We start from the raw sequence: 21,949 nt of genomic DNA on the forward strand, positions 1-21,949 counted from the left end.
AGGTCGAAGAGGTGTGTACGGTGCTCCAGCTGGAGAGACAACAGCCAGTCAATGTGCGTCTGTGCCGTCCCCTCTGTATTTCCAAGCGTGGCCCTTTGGTTGCTCGATGTCCGCACCAAGAGGATTGCGTGTATGCTTGTGCGTGTATGCACGTGAAGAGATGTAGGTGCGCGGGCCTTCGGCCTGCAGACAGGCGGCGAGGGCAGGAAGTGGGTGATGATGTCTGTTGATGAACGGAAGGGGAAGGGAGGAGGAGTACTGTGAGGCACTGACTCACACATCGAGAGGAAGAGAGGAGAGATGAGAGGGTGGTTGTCAAGTGGGGAGACGATGCGCGGGCGCACGGAGTCCAAAAATAAGAAAGGTGCACCTGGGTGGGGAGGGCTGGAGTATTCATCGTTGTCACAGTCAAGATGGCTGCTGGCGAAATCGGCATGATATGCACGGTAGAACATGAGGTTCGGTGCGACACCGCAGGTCGCCTTGTCACTTGCTCTCTCCTCCCCCTCTTCTTGAGCACGCGCAAGCGCTTACACAAACACACATGTCACAGCGCAATTACCTGCGCAACACGGCATGCATATATATATATATATAGTAAATATAAAATAAATATAAATATATATATATATATATCAAGGATATGAACAGCAACAAAGGAAAGGTAACACAGAAGTCGAAATAGTTGGAAGAGGAGGTGTCGGGCGGGAGCGCGGATGTATGTGTTATTATTGAAGATAGAACTGTCACACAAGCAAGTGCAGCTGCCCAGCACTGCTCCTAAGATTCCTCGAAGGTAATGCGCGGTAGGGTGGGGGTGGGAGTGCGCGCCGACTGCCTCACATCACTCTCTAGCTTCCACACGCAACGGGCCCGCGCCCCTCAATCCGTTGCCTTTTACAGCAACTTTCCCACCGGCCACTACTTGGCTGCATCAACCTTCAGCAGCGGCAGCAGGTACTTCTCGATCTCCTCCGCCGTCGCGCCGGGAGAGAAGCGGCGCACGGCATGGCCGTCCCCGTCCACCAGGAACGCTGTGAAGTTCCACTTCACCATCGTTGTGCCGAGGATACCCTTGCACGCGGACTTCAAGTAGCAATACAGCGGGTGCGTGTCGTCGCCGTTGACATGGACCTTCTCCATAATTGGGAAATCTGCCTTGAAGCGCGTGCAGGCGAACTCCTTCACATCCTCCGACGTGCCCGGCTCCTGGCCAGCGAACTGGTTGCACGGGAACGCCAGCACCGTGAACCCGAGGTTCTTGTACTTGTTGTACAGCGTGACGGCGGTCTCGTAGCCGCCCTTGGTGTAGCCGCACTTGCTGGCCACGTTGTAGATGAGAAGCGGATGGCCCCTGTGCTGCGTGAGGTCGTACGGCTGATGGTCGCTGCCCTTCACCTGGAAGTCGTAAATAGACATGATGTGCTGAGGGATGAGCGAGTACGACAAAGTGGTGTCCCAACGAAAGGAGTAGAGGCTGCAGGCGAGGTGCGCACGATGGGGTGTAGGTGTCTGTCGTTGTCTGGGGGGGAGGACGAGGAGGTAGGGGGGTCGGTAGGCTGCGATGGAGAAGGGGAAGGAGTGTGGCGGTCCAGATACACAAGAGCGATCAGATGTAGATATATGCGTATAGGTGCCCGAATAAGAAATGGAGGTGCTGGGGAGGGGGGGTACGCGGGTGATAGCGATGTGTGTGTGTGTGGGAGGGGGGGCACTCAGCAATCACACCTGTGCCGAAGGCGACGAAAGAAAGGGAAAAGAATGGAGGCGAGTGCAGGCGGATGCACCACAAAGAGAAAGCAAGAGACGTGAAGTGCCTTTACCGAGACATGGATCAGCACACTCGAGGACCGTGCGCGCATGAACGCGCGGACATATACAAATATATATATATATATATATCTTGATAAACAGGTGCGCGCTAGCATCCTCGCCCCTCGACACAAGCCTCAAAGTATTCACCAAAGCGGCAAAGCCCTCCCAGTCTTTCCTCGAACTACCACGGCCCCCTACTCACCCACACAGTCACACACAGACGCCATCACCGTTTGAGAAGGCCCTCTTGGCGGTGCACCGGTGCACCTGGGCACGCGCCGCAGGGCGGGGGAAGGGAGGGAGGCAGTTCAAAGACTTGCTGAGGTGCACGGAAACTCGCCCGATTGAGGCACGCAACGAAGGCGTGGGCTTACGCGGTAGAGGTTAGGCTAGAAAGAAATACTGGCAAAAAAAGGGGGCCATAGTGCAAGGCACCCATCACACAATGAAGCGAGAGGAAAAGCTCAACCATGCGAGGTTAGAGCGTGTCGGGTAGTGTAGGGTGCGCTTGCCAATCGGACAGCAGAGCTCGATGCGTGTTTGCCCCGCCAGATGGAGGCGGAGGTGAACCGGAGGCCCGGCTCGCTGACCAGGCCGCACTGCACCCTGGCACGCGCGGAGACCACTTTGTGTGCGGGCTGATGGCTCTACGTCTCCCTCTGCGTTTCCCACCGTCTCTCCTGCACACTCATGAGTGCTCTGCACGCAAACGGTGGATACCTGGTGAAGCAGCGAAGCCCTCTCGCCCTCCACGCCACCATCGCCTTTCACACAATAGTTTCGGGGGAAAAACGCCCACCCGCCCGCCCAGGAGGTCGTTGACAGGCCCCCGGTAGCGGCAGTGAGGGTGCCTGTCGAAGCTGCTGTCTGTCCCGTAACGATTGGCTGCGCCGTACTCCTAAATGGTTTGTCTTCTCGTTGAACTCGTAACTGCAGCCCGGTGCTACACCGTTGCTGCAAACTGTGAGCGTTGATTATTCTGTGAGCGGTTGATTGCTTTCCTTATTCATAAGTAAATGGCTGCGCCCAGTCAACGTGTTGCCATGCGGCTCCCTAGTTCCCCCCATCCTGTTAGGGAGCAGACGCGCCGACACCCCACCAGCCCCGTGAGTGGTGTTCGGGCGGCACTGCCTACACGGACTACGCAGCGAGGGGCCCACCACTAAGTATAAGCGCACTCGCGGGCGAAGCCCGTATGCATCCCTTGCCCGTCCCGCGAGCAGCCTAATGTCTGCGTGTGCTTTCTCCCATAAAACGATAGTGGCGTGCTCTGTCGACCAGCGTCCCCGGCGGTCTGTGCTCCACGCACCGGGAGGGGGACGAGGGCTGGTCCTGGCCAGAAGGCTGCTTACAGGAGAAATGAGAGCCGCGAGCGCAGCGAAGCCGCGGCGAGATTTGCTCCCCAAATGTGGAGGAGGGCTGTTCAAGCGCATGCGACTAGCAGGAGCGCCAGCCACCTACATCACGTCCTTCTCCTCCCCTCACGCTTTCTCGTCTCACACACAGCACAGTCGCCCGACAACACTCTTCAGCGGACCACACCCAAACTGTAAAGAAGAACACACACACACAAAAAAGCTCACCCTATACCTGCATTCGCGCACGTGCGCGGTTACATTCGCGTGTCTCTTTTCACGCGACCGCACAGGTTAGCGGACGCCGTGTGCCGGTACAATTGGCTCGCCCCTCCCTCTCCCCGCCGCATATCACCTCCCACTTCTGCATGATGCCACTCTCCAGTGTTTTGAGTGCGTGTATGTGTGTGTGAGGGGGGGAGGCACCACGCGCGCTGTTGCAGCTCTTCTCCCCTGTTTTACAGCAGAGAGCACTGCTTCGCGATCTCGGAGGTCCAGACACTGCACTGCACCTCGCCGATGTGCCTCTTGCGGAGCATGAACATGACCATTCGACTCTGGCCAATACCGCCGCCGATGGTTTGCGGCAGGTCGCCGTTCAGCAGGCTCTGGTGCCACGCTTGCTGGAGGCGGTCGTTGGCCCCAGTCATCTCGAGCTGGCGGCACAGCGCCTCCTTGTCGACGCGGATGCCCATACTGCTCAGCTCGAGTACATCATCGAGAGTCGGGTTGTAGACCAGGATGTCGCCATTCAGGCCCTGCAGCTGCAAGGCTGCATTCGCCGAGGCCTTCGCGCCATCAAACGCCGGGAAGCCGATCTCGTGGGAGTTGACGAGCACCGGCGTCGACCAGTCGTCGTAGTCCGCAGCGCGCACATCGTGGCAGTCGCCGTGGCTTAGCTTGCAGCCGATGCCGATCAGGAACACCGCGCCAAACTCCTTGACGGCCGCACGCTCGCGTGATTTGGGGTCCAGCTCCGGGTAGCGCTCCAGCAGCTGCTCCGCGTGGAGGAACTTGATCGAAGCCGGCAGCACCGGGGTAATGTCCGGGAACTCAGCGCACACGCGGCGCTCCGTCTGGCGCAGCACCTCGTACAACGAGCGGACGGTGGACTGCAGGTACTCGAGGCAGCGGTCCACCGGCGCAATCACGCGCTCCCAGTCCCACTGGTCAACGTAGATGGAGTGGATGTTGTCCAGGGTGTCCTCCACGCGTAGGGCGCGCATGTTGGCGACAATGCCCTGTCCGACGGGGAAGTTGTGATCGCCGAGGGTCTTGCGCTTCCACTTGGCGAGCGAGTGCACCACCTCGAACTCCGCCTCAGGGATCTCCTTGACGCGCACCTGCACGGCCTTCTCGTAACCGGAGAGGTTGTCCTGTGTGCCATCGCCGACGCGGGTGAGAATGGGGCACTCCACCTGAATCAGGTTCAGGGCGTCGGTCAGCTCCTCCGTGAAGATCGCCTTCACCCTCAAAATGCGGTGCTGAAGATCGATGTAAGCCTGCGGGTCGCTCGACATGGTGCGTGATGGACACGAAAAGGGGGGGCGGGGGGCGGAAGGATATGGAGGGGCTCGACGCTGTACACGAGTAAGAGGCAGAGGCGCAGGCGTCCACTTCGAGAAGCAAAGTAAGGAGCAGAGCGATAGTGTAGGCGAGCTATGGGTGCTACGCTCAGCAGGCGTGTAGAGAAGCACCAGCGTGTGCGTGGTGGCGGTGTGTGCGCGTGCGGCAGGGAAAAAAGGGGGATCCGCGGAGAGTGGCGCAGAGGGTGGCAGAGCGGGGAAGGGGAGTGCGAAGGGGATTGGGTGGGATGGGCGCAGAAAAAGAAAAGCCTCCCGTCCCCACCCCCACTCGACCTGTCTGTGCGCACTGCAGCGGCCATTACGCACAGCCATCCGCCATGCGCAGCAGCGTGGCAAAAAGGAACGGGGGGCAAGAATGGGACGAGAGGGGCTCTGCTGCTCTGCCTGCGCCGCTGTTCTTTTTGCCCTTCTTCCCGTGGGCGGCCGCCTTTCTCTCTCTCGCTGCCACCTGAGGTCTGCCAGCGTATCGCATGTCGGGAGGCGCACTGGGGGAAGCGCGCCCGAAGTGAATAGCTTCTTTGAGCGTCTCCGCCCCTCTGCCATCAGAGAAGAGAAGATGCGCGAGTTCAGCGCCACGCCACACCCACCCGATAGGGGAAGGGGGAGGCCCACACCGCGTGCGGCGAAGCAGCCGCACAAGGCGCGCATTCGAGCACCACCACCCCTCCCTTCAGTCACCCGAGCACGGACCTACCCCTCCCTCCACCGTCTCATGCTCTACCCACCCACCCACCCACCACCCGCCTCGCAGGCCGCGCCGACGCAACGCCGGTGCTCGGTGCTGCTGTCGCTACCAGAGGCGGCTCGGCATCTGGCAGGGGGCAGTGGGCGCTGCCTGGCGTCCCCGCACAGAGAGTGAGGCGCTGGGCACCTGAGATGCCGCGTGCCGAGGGGTTGCCTACTCGTTATCGCACGATCACCGGATTCAAGAAAACGCCTGGCTGCAGATGTGGATAAGCACGAGTGCAGCAAGGCCCACTGTGACAGGCGCCAAAGCGTGAAGCGAGGGGACTGGCTGAGCTGGGCGGGGTCTAGAGGGCGTCTGGCGCAGCACCGCCGCGTGCGGAGTTGCGCTCGATCTCGTTGGCTGTGTGAAGGACCTGCTGCAGGAAGGATAGAGCCTCCGTCATTGGGGCAATGTTTTCCTCGAGGCTGCTGTTGGGGCGCAGCTTCCAATGAATACTAGACCCGCGCGAGCGAAAGAATGTCAGCTTCGATGTCGGCTTCAGCACCTCGGCCATCTCCGCGGGGGTCAGGTGCAGGGCGTGGCCTCCGTCACGACCGGCAGCCCGGCGCGCGGCGGCGACGCTGCGCATGAAGTTGTTGTTGCTAGGGTTCTGCATCGCCGCTACCTTGACGGGGCCGTAGGTCCCCACTTTCTCTTTCAGCTGGCGTGCCGCCGCGAAGTTCTCGATGAATAGGGAGGTGGTGTTGTCCACGAGCAGATCTGTCCCCTCCGGCTTAACGCGCGACGTGTGCTCCACTACAATGCTTTCCACGTTGAGATCCTCGGCGGCGTAGTCAACCTCGCAAACGTTTGTCAGGTCCATACGCTCGTACATGGCTGTAGAGCCGTGGAGGAGGTAATTGTGCTCGGCCAGCGACAGCTCTTCCAGAATCGCCTTGGCAAGGGGAGCGGCGGGGTTATCGTCTTGCTGCTTCCAGCGGCGGTAGGCACGGAACTCAACCTCGAAGGGGTACGCGACCGTCTTATTTCGCGCCAAGTCATCCTCTTCGTCGTCAAGAGGCATCTTATAGGAACTCTTCACCTCCTCGTCCGCCGCGTCTGCCTCCGATAGCGCGGGCGCACTCGTGTTGTGGAAAGGACTGTTCGGGTCGATTCCAATGCCGACAGGGCCTGGCCCCATCTTGGCTTTGGATGTCTCGGGCACTGCCGGCCGCGGAGGTGCAGCGGGTGCGGCTGCAGAAGCCTGTGTGGCGCTGGCTGCTGGCACCGTTGCCGCACTCAGGCCCGGGTTGGACGCTCCAGGGGCGCCAGCACCGCCACCGCCGCCTCCCTCCGGTGCCACGGTCTGCGCCTCCGTCTTGCGGCGCACAAACGTCTCGTCGAGAGAGAAGACAGACCAGTTGAAGGTGACGCCGATGTTCTCGACGTCCAGCAGGCGGAACTGGTCCACATCGCTGTCCCACACCGCACGCGCGATGGAACGACTCTGGCGCTCGTTCGAGAAGAAGTTGATCTTCACCGTCGTCGATGTGGCCGGAAAGTGCAGTGACCCACTCTCCATGTCCACTGCCCGCGACACGCAGGCAGGGCAGTCCTTGATGAAGTAGAGCTGCATCGATTCTGTGTTCATGCGCTCGACGAACTCACCAAAGGTTGCGTGCTTCAGTGGAGTGGAGTAGGATCCCTGGCGGGCGAGGCAGCAGTAGGCCGCGCCGAGGTTGATCTTGACCGACACGTTCTGTGTTCGGACATCCTCGAGGTTGAGCAGGAAGCGAAACTCGCGCAAGAAGTAGTCCCGCAGCGAGGCAAAGCGCTTTGCCGTCAAGACCGGGCTGTTGGCAAGGCTCGTCTCGTACATGACGGTGGCCCCCGTGCCTGTTTGCTGCACCGTCAGAGGCACCACCTCGTCGTCGTTGTCCAAGTAGTGATCCACGTCTTCTCCCTCCGCCTCGGCACCCTTCGAGTGGTGGTCGGGGCTGCCAGCATTGTGTTTCACTGCGGCGGTGACAAGCTTGTTGAAGGCCGCTGCCGGCACTGGTGCAAGCAGGTCCACCTTTCCTGCAGTGTCCGCTGCGTTTCCAGCAACCTGATTGCCGTCTGCCATAGGATTCGCTTCCAGGATGCTGGTGGGCAGCCCCGGCGGCGGTGTGAGGACTTGAGGGCATCCACCGCTGAGAGGGGCCGGCGCATTCCTCTCTTTCGTCCCCTCGCTTTCGGCACCGTCATCGCTGCTGCTTTCTGGAATCGGCACCGCTGCGGCGGCGCGCTCGATTGCGACTGCCGCCTCCGCCATCGCCACGGACTTGCGCCGTCGCGCCTCCTGGCGTGCCTCGCTGTCGTCGCCCTCGAAAGAGGACGAAGAGGAGAAAGGGACGATCTCCTCCACGTCGAAGCCGGCCGCCGCGTGTGTCCGATTTTGGAACGCGCGCTCCTCGGCCGTCTGCGTGGGGTCCATCACCTGCGGGGGTGGCGTGTAGCCAACAGACGTGCTCGAGGCGGCTTCAGGTGCGGCGGGGGTGGTGTCTCGGCCTTGCCCCTCTGTGATCATGAGCGCACTGTCATCGTCGTCCTTTCCGTCACTAGTTACAACAGCGGCCTCCTCGCCGTCTCTGCCGCCGCCATCATCGTTGTCGACGGCGCTCTCCACGCCGCTGACCAGGGCCCTCTCCTCCTGCGCACGCTGCTCTTCGCCCGGTTGCTGCCCTTCCAGGTCATCGTCCTCCAAGAGCCCGTGAGCCATACGCCACTGCAGTGTGCCTCGCCGAGGCTTGCCGATGGAGAGGTTTACCAGGCGGATCAGCTTGTTCTGTAGCTTGAACGGCTTGGCGCCTTTGTGACCAAAAAGCTTCAGTGTCACTTGCCGGGTGTTATTTTGCAGGTCGCCGACAATGATGCAGTAGCGCCGCCGCTTCTCGCCACGGAAGAGCAGCTGGCGCGCTGTGTCGTTCGCGTTGTTCTCGTAGATCCCAAAGTGTGTACGAGGCGCCGCTGCGCGAGCCTCCGCCGCTGCCGCTAGCCGAGCAGTTACAGACATCGGGCTGCCAGCGCTTGGGGCTGCGGAGATGCTGCTTACCACCTGCCCCACGATCATGTTGAGAGGGATATCCTTACCCTTCTTTAGGTGCGCGAACTGAGCCGCGATTTCTTCTTCCTCCGTCACCGGCTTCGCCGCTTTCGAGCCCAGCATCGACGACGGTAGTACGACATGTGTGGTGGCGGCAGTGAAGACGGTACTCACCTCCTCGGCACGACCCAAGGCTGCAGCAGCGGCCGCCGATCCGGAAGCGTGCTGTCGCTCCATCTCTTCTGTGCGAAGCTGGTGCTTAAAGGTGCCGCGGCCGCGACGCACGAGCGGCTCTGGCGGCTTCGCTGCAGTCGTGGACTGCTGAGTTGCAACAGAGGCTGCCGTCGAGGCTGACGGCGGCATTGCGCGTCCTGCTTCATTGGCACTCCCCGCCTTGGGCGGCTCCGTGGAGGAGGCGGTGGTGGGGTGGGACATGAGGGCAGTTCGCTTTCTGTTCTCGAGCACACGCACAGCTACTATATATGTGTATATGTGTGTGTGTGCTTATGGATGTATGGCTGCCGGCACAAGGGCGTAGAGATGAGAGGGGCGCACGCTCAAGGGCCTCTTTTGTTTATGTTCGTGGGCAATGGGCTAAAGAAAAGGGCCAAGAAGGAGGGTGGAAGGTAAATACGAGGTCGTGTACCGAGCATCCGTTCCCGGCTGCGTGGGCCACTTGCGTGCCTGGGTGCTCGGTGGCCGCCCGCACCCGGAATCCCCGTGGGCGTGCAAGTCCCAAGGAGCACAAGCAAGTGCAACACCCCTCCCCCCTGCGCAGGGGCGCGGCGAGGAAGAGGACGTTCAAATGTGCGCGCGCAGATGAGCGCGGGAGCGATCTCAGCGTCGCCCTCGGCGTGACCGAATCGCTCGCATGTGTTGGACGCTGCGCTTTCGTGCTGTTGCAGTTTGTGTCGGTCAACTCTCTTCTCCGCTGTTCCCCTCCCCCAACTCCGCCCACTTCCTAATCCACGCGGCGGCCATACTTGTCGACACGGTACGTCGTGGCCCCCACGTTGCGCATCTTCAGCTTGCTCGACTTCACGTACGTCCCGCTCCTCCCTGCCTTCTGGCACGCGTCCTCCATCCGCTTGAGTGTGTGCGCCCACTCCTTCTCGGAGGGGTGCTTCACCGTCTTGGAAATGGTGCCAGACTTGTTCGCCATTGGCGGCGAGAGTGTGAGACTCGCTTCCCGATCGTTCCCCACAATGCTGGTAAAGTGGTGGTAGACGCGCTGCTCCTCTGCGTGCGACTTCACAGCGTTGCTCATCTCGCGCAACTTGTGCACCGCCGCCTCCGGGCTCTGAAAATCGCGGATAGTCAGCTTCACAGGGTGCCCCTTGCGGATATCCTGCACGATCTTCTTGCTGCGCCAGCCGATGAAGTGCGCATCAACGGCGTCGCGAAAGGCGTGATCCACCAGCTCCTTTGTCTTCCCCAAGTACTGGCGCGGGCGGTCGGCCTCGCCGTCCCCGCTGCCGGTGCCGTGCTTCTGCTGCTCCTGTTGTGGCGCCGTCACGGCATCACCCGTCGCGGGGGTTCCGGTCAATCCGCTGACGAGGTCCATCTCAGGCTGCACGAGCTTCCACACCCATGGCCGCTCTCTGCGGATGCGGCAGTAAGCTAATTCGTCGCCGCGGGCACCCATCAGGACAAGGTTCATGTTTCGCAGCTGCGCCTGCTTCAGCGCCTCCTTAATGTCCATTGGGCTCAGGTGCACGCGCTCTTCGGCGCCGGTGTCGGGGTTCTCGATGTGGGTGATCTGCACTGCTGAATGCACAATGAGCGTGTCGACGGGGTGCTGCTTCAGGTAGCTGCGGATTTTCGCAAGCGCCTCTGAGGATGCATTGGGCGGGGACAGCTCTTCCACAATGGACTCGAGACTTTTCTTCGCCGTTTCGACAGCTGCGTCGTGCCGCACACCGGCCACCGGGTCGAACTCGAAGGCGAACGGGTCCTCACAGCTGCCTCCGGCACTCACCTCGGGGGCCAGGCGCCACGCGGAAGCTGAAACGTCCCGACAGCTATACCACAGCGAAGACTGCACATGTGCGCCCTTGCTGCCTTGGCTGAAGGCCAAGCTGCGATGAGCACAGCCTCTGCCGGTGCGCGCGCACGATAGGCGGCATGCAGTTGCTTCCACTATGCTGACCGTGCGCAAGCTGGCCCGCTTCCCTTCACGAGCGGCGCAGAGGAAAGGCAGAGAAGTCCGCTGCATTCGAGACGGCGCGGCAGAAGAGGAGAGGTGGCGGGCAGCAGAGATCGTATTCGTGCTGCCACGCCCTTGCTAGCGCCTCCGCCCCTGTCACGGTGCGCTGCGCTCTGATCGAAGTGGGTGCTGAGAATGTGTGTTCGCGTGTGGGTGTCGTGCACTGTGTAATAAATGAGTTCGTTGATAGAGTGGCTCAACGCTGCCGTCCTCTTTCCGTCACCCATGACTACGCGATACTCAGGGAGCGGGGAAAGCAGAAGGGGGAGAAGGGAAGCGTGAGTCGAGATATCGGTCCCCAACGAGCGTAGCTGAGCAACAGAGGGCGTGAAAAGGGGAGGGAAGGGGCACGCCTCTCGGCAATAGGAAGAGAGAGAAGGGGGAGGGGGGCGATCGCGGCGGCAGAGTAAGCGTGGCCGAGCTGATGCTGTACATATATATATATATATATATGCGCATGAACCTTCCTCCTGCCGTGCTTCCTCAGAGCAACAACATTCTACACACACACACAACAACAAAGAACAGCGCAAACAGTAGTGCAGCCCACGTGGAACATGTTCGTCACAGGACTTGGAACTGCATGCTGACGCCGTAGTGATCCGACGGGAATAGATACGCTGGTGCCTTTTGGTTGCCATTTTCGGTATTGACGCTCTGCGTTCCCACTAGATGCGCCTCCACCGGCTTCAATACGCCGCACGTGAGGCTCGAGGCTGTGGCAGTGCCTGTCCTCAGGAAAACCTTGTCGGAGCGTCCAAAGAAGATCTCTTCGATCTTCAGCTTACAGAACGTGTTCGACTCGTCCATGGTTTTGCCGTAGTCATTGGGGTGAATGACCGGCCAGCACTCAACGTACCGCGTCTCAGGTGGCATGAGAAACTCGTTGCTCGGCCAGTCGTTGAAGTCACCCATGACGAGCGTGTCGCCATGCAGCTGCCGCGTCAGAACATGACGCAGGGCCTGATCCTGACCTGTACGGGCCACCTCGTTCGCCTTCACAAACGGCGCCAGCAAGTGCACCGAGCAGACGTTCACCAGCCGCTGCGGCATTGCGAGCTTTCTCTTGCTGCTCTTTCCAGCTGAGCCGCCATCGTCAGTGCTACTGGCATCGCGTCGGGTTGCGGCAGCCGCTAGATCTAGCGTGGCCACCGGCATAAGGGAGACGTGGCCGGACCACGCCGGCACATTCAGGTGCGTCACTTGCTGCAGCGGCCACCGCCCGCCACGGCGCACAAGCAGCAGCACGCCCCACGGATCTAAGATGGGACTGCACGGGCTGCAGGACATAATGTAGCGCTCGCGGCACCATGGCTGCGCCGCCAGGTACTCAGCGAACGGCCGCTCCACTTCCTGCAGCCCGACCACATCGGCGTCCTCGGTGTCGATGAGCTTTGCCAGCACCGGGTACCGCTGCGGGCTGCACCAGTCGATGCCCGGCATACCGAGTGGAGTCGGCTGGTTGCTGTACCGATCGAACATGACATTCCACGTTAGCACTTTCAGCGTAGGCACCTCGGCCGCATCCGCAGATGCGCCAGCCGCCTCCGCCGGCATGTAGGACGGTGATGCCCCGTCGGCAGGGGGACACCTCTGCTGTCCCTCTGGCTGCAGCGACGCTGTAAGCAGTGCGGGGTTGCGCACCTGCGCGGTCCACGTCTGCGACTCGGCGTCGAAAATGACGGCGCCGTCCTTTGGCTCTTGCTGCTGCATCTTCATTCCAGGCAGGAGCCCACGTGCGCGGCGGACGCCCTGCTGCTTCGCGACGACGCCCAAGTCGACGTACCGCATCGACCACACTTTACTCTTTTCGCTCCGGCTCCACTGATAGGACGGCGCCAGGCACAGAGACGGGTGCGGCCGATCAGCTGCCGCGCGCGCGAAGAGGTGCTGCAATGAGGTACGAAGCTCTTGAAGGTTCGCCTGCGGGGACGTGAGCGTCTTCGGCAGCTCGGAGCGCAGCGCCGACGCGCTCCCCGACATGTAGTCCACGAGCAGTGCATCAAGGGTGCTAGTATTCGGGGTGCTAAGAATGGTGTACTCAGCTGCAGTCAGCGGCTGCGCGGAGGACCAGAAAGGGTAGTATCCGCTGGCGCCTGAAGCAGCGGGCGCAGCGGATGATGGCGCAGCAGCACCGGCGGCAACTGTCATTAGTACTGAGGTGTTGGCGCTTCCCTTTTCCTCATTAGATGGCCCGGTACTAGCGCCGCTGCCGACCGCCGCGGTGGATGGGGCGCACTCCAAGGTGCTGTTGCGCAGCTCAACGCCTGCGTCGCTTGCGAATGCGTAGCGCGCACCAAACTGAAGACAGCGGTGTAGATATCGGATCCAATCGCCCGCGAAAAGTACGCTCGCACGGGCACCCGCTGCGCCGCTACGGCCAAGACACCCCATCCTCACCTCCGCCTCCATGTATGCCGGTACACGAGACCGGCCAAGGATTTCACCGTGGCAGAACAGGTGATGAGAGTGGAGCAGATGGCCGAGATAGCTGGTGTGGAGAGGACTGGATAGGTTCGGGTCGAGCAGAGACTTCTCCGCCGCCGGCGTAGCGACCGCTCCCAGCGATTGGGGCACTGCTGCCTTTCCTTTTTCTGCCACAAAGAGCAGAGAGAGCGCCCGCAGGTCGAGCACCAGGGCACCGCCCGGCTGCTCCTGTATAAGCTGAAACGGCGATACCCCATCCGCCGCGTCAACAGCCGCTGCCGCCTCGCGACGTCGAGCGTGGTATGCCGCTATGAGAACCGCAAAATCGGAGCCGGAGAGCGGCGAGAGGTCTGTTGCAGAGCACCCGTGGCACAGCAGGTACAGGAGCAGCACATCCGTCCGCGCGGTCGTGAGGATGCGCGTGTCGCCTGTCAGCAGGTCGTCGCCGAGCTCGAGCCATGTGAGGGAGTCACTGAGCGTTATGTGGCGCAAGTCAGACGATCCATGCAAGACGCTGGCGCCCTGGGAATACGGCGTGAGGGCGAGCACGTTCATCCAGAGCTCTCCTGCCCCGATGAGGCAGATGGACTTGGATGTGTGCCGCGCCCCATCACGGCACGCCAAGTCCAGAGCCCATGCCGACACCTTTCGCTCCACTGGACCCTCTACGTTGATGCCGGAGAAGACCACTTCGTCGGGTACCAGCCCGCGCCCCAGCGGCATCGCCTTCACTATGCGTTCTTCCACCGCGCGCATCAGCAGTGTACCGGGGAGGCGCTGGGTTGCCACTTCCAGTCGCCGAGTGCTCAAGGTGGTGCGGAGCTTGTACGCCTTTGCAAGCGTGTCCGGGCCGTCGAGGGCTAGAAGAAGAGAGCGTCGGCACACTACGCGGCGCAAGAGCAGCATGATGGAGCTGAGGACGTGCCGCGAAACCTCCTTATGGCGCCGCTGCTCTGTGGAGACGCTCTTGGTGATCCGCATGGCGCCACCGACGAAGGAATTCACATCGACCGCGACGTAGTCGTACTCGACCGGCTTCTTGGTGATGAGAAGCTGGTAGACGTCCGCCAGCCGCGCCCCATTCTGGAGGGAGACCCACCGACATACACTGCGCGTCAACACACCCCGCATAGAGGGCAGAGGAAGGGGAAGGGGGAGAGGGAAGGAATCGAGAACAGAGGAAGCTGTGGATCATATATAGATATATAGATATAGATATGTGTGTGTGTGTCCAACGGATGCGTGCCGCGGCTTACATAAAACGAGACGCGCTTGGGTAGGTGTGTGTGTGTGGGGGGACAATGGACCGACTACAGCGCATCCGCCATTGCTTCCGATGGTGCCTTTTTGTTGTCCTGTCTCACTGCCTCTCCGTTCCTCAGTATGAGGTCACCGAAGTGGTACACACACACACACACAAATGGACTCCACCTCGAAGGCTAATGTGTGACACTGCTGAGCGGGTGTGTGCGAGTAAGGCAGCATACCAGCGAGGAAGCAAGCAAGCGAGAGAGAGAGAAGCACACGAAGAGGAGCGGGGTAGGCGGGCGAAGGAAAGAAATACAACAAGTTCGAGGGACAGTGGAGGAGGAAGGCGGAGCTGCACCACTTCGCTTACCTGTTGGCTTGCTGCGGAGCGCGAGCCAGAAACGCGTTAGGTTTGCGCTCCTCTCGCTCGCTCGGTCTCCTCACTTCGCCTTGACAGCAAACCGCATATGAGGGATGGGGCGCACTAAGAGGAAAAGTGGCACGAGGCACTACCCAGCAAACAGAGAAACGAGGAGTGCAGCTGTGACCGCTGCGACCGTTTTCGCCATCGCACTCTTTCGGTTGGTCTTTCAGCGGCAGCGCTGCAACGCACCACCGCTTCGGGTGATGCACCCCACCACCACCCACACACGCCGAGCCCCCCCCCCTACTCTTCATGTATTAGCTCGTCGGAAGGCATCAGGGAGGAAGTGCGAAGGGGCGTGACGAGGAGGCCGGGAGAAGCAGAAGAAACCAAAAGATGAGAGAGAGACAGAGAGAGAGCGTCACGCGCACCGACAGGGGGGAGTGGGAGGGGGGGGGGCAGACAGAACCGAGCAGAGGGTACCGCCCACTTCTCCCCCTCCTCTCCCCTTCGTCGCTCCAGCCACCCAGCCCTCCCCGGAACTGAAGAAAAGTTATGCGAAGAAAAAAAAGGCGCCGCTCTATGTCCATCAAAGAGGAGCAGGCGCACCGGCTGGAAACCCCATCGCTCCTCTCTCCCACCCACCCCCGCGGACGCAACGAGGTGCGCTGAGAGAATCCAACGCTCAGAGAAGGATTCTGAAGGAAAGAAGAGGGCGCTACGGGGCGGTCTCTGACGGACTGAGCACATGCGCGCGTGCCTCTCCCTCCCTGTCCCCTCTTCGCCCCCCCTCTCTCTCTCCAGGTGTGTATGGGGCGGTGGAGTACCCTTCCCGCCGAAAGGGATGGAGGAGAGAGGAAAAAAAGGGGAGACGGGGAGGGTGCACTCTCATCACTACCGAGTACAATACGCGCTATGAAGCACGATAGGGGAGAGAGCAACGCAGAGGCGAAGATGCTGTCTCCCGCGCATCTACGGGAGCATTTCGCACGCCTACAAATGCCGCAGAAGGCGAGGCGGGGCAACTTTGGCAACGGGAAAAAACTTCGCCGGCACCTGCTCCTGTTGGCGGCCACAGCTCAGAGAAGTGTGTCTGTGTGTGTGTGTGTGTGTGTGCCATCCTCGCTGCCACCGCCAGCACAGTGCACATCACTGCGCAGCACGACAACGAGGACGGCCGCGGAGGTCGATAGATGATCGCCAGACTCAGCTACTGAGCGCGGTGAGTGCGCGTCGATAATAGCCAGTACGCATATCACCTCGTGTGATGCATCGGCTCCAGTGGCGACCAGGGAAGCGAGGGCAGCGGCATGCGCCAGCGGAAGAGAGTGCCGCACCAGCAGTCTCCTGCTTTCCCTTTCGAGCACCTCCGCCCTCTGCCATCAGAGAAGAGAAGATGCGCGAGTTCAGCGCCACGCCACACCCACCCGATAGGGGAAGGGGGAGGCCCACACCGCGTGCGGTGAAGCAGCCGCACAAGGCGCGCATTCGAGCACCACCACCCCTCCCTTCAGTCACCCGAGCACGGACCTACCCCTCCCTCCACCGTCTCATGCTCTACCCACCCACCCACCCACCACCCGCCTCGCAGGCCGCGCCGACGCAACGCCGGTGCTCGGTGCTGCTGTCGCTACCAGAGGCGGCTCGGCATCTGGCAGGGGGCAGTGGGCGCTGCCTGGCGTCCCCGCACAGAGAGTGAGGCGCTGGGCACCTGAGATGCCGCGTGCCGAGGTGGCGTCTCCACGATTAGGGCAGGCAGGGTCCTTTCAGTAAAAAAAAGAGAGCGCATCGCACTCGCTTAGCTGAGGGCAAAGCGATCCCGAGGGCCATCCACATCCTTGCTGGCAGTGAGCTCTTCCGTGTAATAGCCGCTGTTCATAGCGAGGTCCTCTCGAGAGAGAACTGCCACCGTGTGGCAGTGCCGCGCACCTCGCGGCCAAGTCGTGCAGCAAGGTCCGCTGGCATGTGCCACTCGCTTCGTAGGGTAGCGGAGGGATGGGCCTGGGGATGTCTTCAGGATCGTTCAGCGGCGCACTACGAAACAGAGGCAGCCAGAACGTCTGCAAGGGCGCGCCGCGCAGGACGGTCATCGCCGGAACCTCAAATACGAGCATCGCCGTCACCGCATTCCAAAGATTACAAAGGGCGTTGCGGAGGCGCACGACACACGAAGTGTCGGGAGTTGGGGTGTGGAATATGCTGAGTGTTGCCGGTCTTGGATATGCGCAGCTGCATCGGTGATGTGTTCGGTTCACCCATCGTGATGTCGCACCAACGTGCAGATAAACGCAGGCGCATGCGCACAGATGGAGAAGAGCGCATGGTGATCTCGCTTTCTGTGTGAAACCGAGGTCGAGAGAGAGAGCAGACTTGATCGGCGCGCGCCGCAGCGAACGCTCGAGGGGAAAACCGAAGAGAGGATGGCGAAATGAGGCAGAGGGCGGACGGCGAACGTCAAGCCACTTTCACGAGACCATGAAGTGATAGAGAGAGGGGGGAAGGAAGGAGCGTGCTGACCCCCTCTCCCCTCCCCCTCTCTCCGAGAGGCCGCAATCATTGTAAAAGATAGAGCCTCCGCTATGTCTCTCTCTTTCTCTCTCTGTATGTATATGTGAGGGGGAGGGGTGTGCTGATGTGGCAGCGGTGAGGATGATGGCGATGGTGGCGACGAATCGCCAGGGGCTCCTCATCTCCGCAAAGGGAGGGTGAGAGGGAGAAGTGGGAACGCCTTGGACGCCCCGCAGAGGGAGAGAGAGAGGAGGAGTGAAAGAGGGAGTGCGTGTAGACACCTAAGGGGAAGGAGGGCGAACGCATTCGCCTGGGCGAGGGCGCGGGCGTGCAGCATCCCCCTTTTTCCACCCCGGCTATCGACAGAGGACAAAAGCGCGACCACCAGCGCACCCTTCAAAGCAGACCTTACTACCAACTCAAAATGGCAAGCGGGGGAGGCACCTCTGAGGCCTTTCGCATGGCCCAGGCGCGTTCAGGTTGGCGTGCGCGACAGCGGCGCTGCACCCATCGCTGCTCCAGTACGCCCTCTGCGTCCTACCGTTCATGCACGCGCATGCTTTGGTGTACCCACATTTCTATCTGTATGTCTGAATGCGCCAGCCGCACCCGCGCATGATTCGCGCCCCTGATGCAGGCAACCATGCGAAGGAAGACGACAGGCGGTTAGAGGAGATCGGAGAGGGAGAGGGAGGGGGAGGACGAAACGAAGCCGTGTTGTTTGTGAATCTGTCGGCGATGGAGGTACTCTTACGCCCCATTCGCATGTGCGGCGTCCATTCCTCCTCTCCTCCATCCTGTGCACGGCGCACAGCTCTCGCCACTCGGAGCACTCGTAGCGAATCACACGAGCAGCACTGCACTGTTCACCCCCCTCCACTACCCCAGGAAGGCCTTGCACAACCCCTTACCGCTTCGCTTTCTTGGGCGTCCATAATCCGTTGCGACACCGCGTCGACCTCTGTCACGGTAGTGGAGGGTGCCTTGTTTCGAAGCGCAGAGCCACTTCATGGTGGTAGCGTGGCACCGCCGACGCCGTGTGCCTCACTGGTGGTTAACCGTTACTGCACGCCTCTGACGGCGATGCACCCGGGGCACCCTCCGGGTGCTCTTCATCGCCATTTTCCACCACCGTATGGGGTTCCCAGTTACCCTTATCGCCGGCGCCGGCATCGACGCTGTTGCCACCAGCCAATGTCGGCTCCGCTGGCCGCTTAGGCGCTTTCCTGCCTGCGCCGCTGTCCCCCGTTGCCGAGGAGCTCTTCAGCAAATCGAAGAGCGTGCGCTCGCTCGTATACTGCACGAGGAACCGCGAGAGTCGCTTACCAGCAACGCTGGTGGCCATCTGCGTCACCTCGAGAGGATGTACCATCGTCGAAACCGGCAGAGCGGCGGCAGCAGTCGACGCAGGAGTGCCAACGGCGCTGCTAAGGCCGCTCTTCGCGGTGTCCTTGTCGTCGTCGCCATTGTCGCCGCCACCCTTTACGGTTGCTCCTCCATTCTCTTCCCCTCCTTCGTCGTCATCCGATTGCCTGACTTCCTCGCCGCTGGCGCCGCCCGCAGCCTCACCACGGCCCTTTCGGCGGCGATTTGCTACGGCCGCTGCAATGCGCTTTACCGACACGAGTGCGAGCGGCACTGCTGCCACCGCTGCCGGCAGCACTGGACCATCCCCGTATTGCGCCCTCCAGCTCTCTTGCAGTAAGTGGGCGGCTTTGTGGTGTTCACGGATGGTGAGAGGGGGACGCAGCGGCGGGTACATGTACGCCTGCTCCTCAACCCTAGCAGGTGCTCCCTCCAGCACTACTGCAGTGCAAGAGCCAGCGGCAGCATCACCCTTCGCGGCCTCCGCTCTCTCGGCTAACGTTTCCGAAGACTGCGTGGCAGAAACGGCGCCGTCCTTCACCTTCCGCGCGCGGCGAGCGCGCGTAGGCTTCTCTGTCGCATCCGCGCCATTCCCAGGCGCCTGCGTCGTCGCATCCTCAACACGCAGACGCCTCCTGCGGGTCTTCTTGGATGCTCCCTCCTCCCCTTCCCCTACGACGACAGCAGCGCCGCTGCCGCCGCCTTGTGCCGCGACCACGGTCACCTCGTCATCGAGGAGTGCTGCGGCTTGCATGTCTGGGGGCTGCTTTGCCACGCGGCGCCGAGGTCTGCGCGCCGCACCGGGCAGGTGAACCTCTCCTCGCTGACGGTTCTCGCGATGCGCTGCCACATGATGCGGGTGGCCAGTCACCGGACAGAATGCGGTCGTGAGTCCGCAGGTCATGCACGGTGGAGGCAAGTGCAGCTTTCCCGTCGCGGCGCAGAATGTTGTACCACTTAAACCGCACTCCGGGCATACCACCACCACGTCCAGTCGTGGTGGAACAGCCGACGGCGCACCTGGGGCCTCTTGGCCTCTCTTATTGCTGGACGTGCGCTGCCGCTTGACTGGGGCAGCAGCCATGCTCCCCGCTGCCTCTCCGCTGATCGCGGGAGTGGACGCTGCAGTGGCGGCAGCCTTGTCGACGCCCTTCGGCTGGCGCGCCCGCCGCTTCTTGGTCGAGCCTACCCCCTCCCCTTCCGCTAAGGGCTCACCGCCAATATTAGCTGCGGTGCCCACGCTTACCACGGATGCCGACGGTGACGCATCTTTGGCCACCGAAGCGCAACGACTGGGAGTGGCTCGACGCTTGCTAGAGCGTGCGCTGCCGAGAGCCTCTGCGGGCGCCTTGGTGCAGCTCTTTGGCATTGGCGAGGTGGCGCGATGACGCTGTGTCCTTTCCTGCGACAGGGGCTGTGATCCAGAAGCGGAGCGAAGACTCGTGCTGCGTGCGTCGATCTCTGACGCAACAACGGCTACGGCAGAAGACGCCGGGGCTGCACAAGAAGCAGCTGCAGCTGCTTCAAAGGCAACTCGACCACCCGGCAGCGCTAACAGCTCGTCGCACACCTCTTTCAAGTGCAGGCAGTACAGCCGAATGCCGTTGACTCGCAGCTTGTGCTTGGGGTCCATGGGCGCTGCCAGCTCTACCTGTCGAGCAGGGAAATCTTTCACGGCATCCTCGAATGCCTTGCGCCAAGCACTCGTGGCGGACTTGCCGTCTGTGTACGTCTTCTCGGCCGGATTGTCGCTGCGCGTAATACTGAAGGTCGGCCTCCCGCTCACCCAGCGGATAGTCGCCGTGAAGTGCAGCTCGCCACTTGTCGTTGCCGCCCACGTCCCGGTTGATGCCTTGTAGGTGAAGACGGGTTTCAACGCGTGCGCTTCGGCCTCGGGCGGCGCAAAGACGGAGCGCTCAATGGTGTAGCCGTCAGGGTAAATGATTGGCTTCCCGAACATTGTGCCGCAGTAAGTGGCGCTGGGCACCACGGTGCCGATCGACGTAATGTTCAGCATTTCAGTCACTCCTTCCTCCTCCCGCTCACGGAGTCGCACTCCACAGCCGGAGTTGGCGTTGGCCTTCTGTGCGCGTGTGAGTGTGTGGGTGCGCGCGGAATTCTCGGCGCTCAGGTTATCTGAATGGCTCTCCCTCTGCGTGCGTGTGCGTGCATGTGGAAAGAGAGAGAGAGAGGAGCCGGGGGAAGCGACACGAGGAGGAAAAGAGGGAGGGCACAGAGAGGTTGGGTGGCGTGGGTGGAAGAAAAAAAGGGGGACCACAACTGCATGAAAGAGTCACTCGCCGCGCACAGTCCAAGCCTGCGCGGTGAGGGGCATCGATCTTCACCCATCGCACATCTGCGCCGACATGGGCACACATCCACACACAGGAGCGTCGCGTGAGCGGAGGGCTAGGGTGGTGGAAGGCCGACATATCTGCAGACCACATGCTTACTCCATGCTTCCCTCTCAGCACACGTCCCTGCTGGCCACCGTTCCAGAGCACCCGTCTTCCTCACCTCGTCTTATGGATACATCTCGGGAAGCGAGGGTGAGGATCGGGGGCGTGCGCCTGTGGTGAGGTTCTCTGCGTGCGCGCGCGGCGGTACACACACGCCGTCCCCGCCGCACTCACGCCGCTGTTGTGCAGAATGCCGACATTGGAAAGGGGTGAAATAACCACTGAAAGAACAACCAAAAAATATATATGACCGTCAGCGCCACAGTGACCGACAGAATCGATGACCGCAGGAGGACCGAACGGCGCTTCGGGCACGCAGACGCACACCTATACGCATAGACCTCCCTCTCTGCACGACCACGCACGATGCGTCCACCTTCGCCTGCTTTATGCGGCTGCATGTGCGCACGCGCGTGTTGCGGCCGGAGGTTCCCCTGGCTGCGTTCGCCTCTCCCTTTTCTTCTCAAGCACGAGAGATGGCAATCTGGCTAGTGGTCCTTCGAGCAACACACAGAGGAGAGGGGCGCTTGCCCGTGCGCGGGACACAGCTCTCCGGTATTCACACCGCAGCCACACACACATATATATGCGCATGAGCCGGCGTCCCCACACATGCACGCACCTGCATGGGCTTACCGGTAGGACTTGGTGAAGCGCGTGCGGGCAGAGTGGCGGCCCCACTTCTTCGGCTCGCAGCGGCGGGGGTCGGCGATCAGCAGGAACTTGTCGTACGCCAGGAACTTGTCCTTCAGCGCAGCCTTCTCCACCTCGTTGTGGTACTTCTGGAAGAACGCGATGAGACCCTTCGCGATCGCCTGGCGCGCGGCGTACGCCTGCGACACCTGGCCACCACCGTGTACCGTC

The 21,949-nt window shown here is 61.5% G+C and overlaps 7 protein-coding genes across 7 annotated transcripts in view; all 7 read right to left on the reverse strand.

The window, feature by feature from the left end:
- Positions 1-921: 921 nt before the first annotated feature.
- LSCM1_04088 (uncharacterized protein) lies at positions 922-1,419 on the reverse strand (the record flags this gene model as incomplete). The annotated part of the gene is made up of 1 exon (XM_067321612.1): positions 922-1,419. One exon carries the CDS (start codon positions 1,417-1,419, stop codon positions 922-924), a length of 498 nt encoding a protein of 165 aa, XP_067177843.1.
- Positions 1,420-3,628: 2,209 nt separating this feature from the next.
- Positions 3,629-4,690, reverse strand: LSCM1_04089 (uncharacterized protein; the record flags this gene model as incomplete). The annotated part of the gene is made up of 1 exon (XM_067321613.1): positions 3,629-4,690. One exon carries the CDS (start codon positions 4,688-4,690, stop codon positions 3,629-3,631), a length of 1,062 nt encoding a protein of 353 aa, XP_067177844.1.
- A 1,097-nt stretch (positions 4,691-5,787) lies between these two features.
- Positions 5,788-8,943, reverse strand: LSCM1_04090 (uncharacterized protein; the record flags this gene model as incomplete). Its single annotated transcript, XM_067321614.1, has 1 exon — positions 5,788-8,943. One exon carries the CDS (start codon positions 8,941-8,943, stop codon positions 5,788-5,790), a length of 3,156 nt encoding a protein of 1,051 aa, XP_067177845.1.
- Positions 8,944-9,469: 526 nt separating this feature from the next.
- On the reverse strand, positions 9,470-10,723 carry LSCM1_04091 (uncharacterized protein; the record flags this gene model as incomplete). The annotated part of the gene is made up of 1 exon (XM_067321615.1): positions 9,470-10,723. One exon carries the CDS (start codon positions 10,721-10,723, stop codon positions 9,470-9,472), a length of 1,254 nt encoding a protein of 417 aa, XP_067177846.1.
- A 555-nt stretch (positions 10,724-11,278) lies between these two features.
- Positions 11,279-14,272, reverse strand: LSCM1_04092 (uncharacterized protein; the record flags this gene model as incomplete). The annotated part of the gene is made up of 1 exon (XM_067321616.1): positions 11,279-14,272. The coding sequence occupies one exon, from the start codon at positions 14,270-14,272 to the stop codon at positions 11,279-11,281; it is 2,994 nt and encodes a 997-aa protein (XP_067177847.1).
- Positions 14,273-18,315: 4,043 nt separating this feature from the next.
- Positions 18,316-20,643, reverse strand: LSCM1_04093 (uncharacterized protein; the record flags this gene model as incomplete). Its single annotated transcript, XM_067321617.1, has 1 exon — positions 18,316-20,643. The coding sequence occupies one exon, from the start codon at positions 20,641-20,643 to the stop codon at positions 18,316-18,318; it is 2,328 nt and encodes a 775-aa protein (XP_067177848.1).
- Positions 20,644-21,717: 1,074 nt separating this feature from the next.
- LSCM1_04094 (uncharacterized protein) overlaps positions 21,718-21,949 on the reverse strand; it is a gene marked incomplete at both ends in the record, with an annotated part of 450 nt that continues 218 nt past the window's right edge. The window contains one exon of the mRNA XM_067321618.1: positions 21,718-21,949. This exon is cut by the window's right edge and continues 218 nt beyond it. Within this exon, the coding sequence (XP_067177849.1) occupies positions 21,718-21,949 (232 nt within the window).

Source organism: Leishmania martiniquensis, chromosome 26 (genome assembly GCF_017916325.1).
Source record: "Leishmania martiniquensis isolate LSCM1 chromosome 26, whole genome shotgun sequence".
Lineage (NCBI taxonomy): Eukaryota > Euglenozoa > Kinetoplastea > Trypanosomatida > Trypanosomatidae > Leishmania > Leishmania martiniquensis.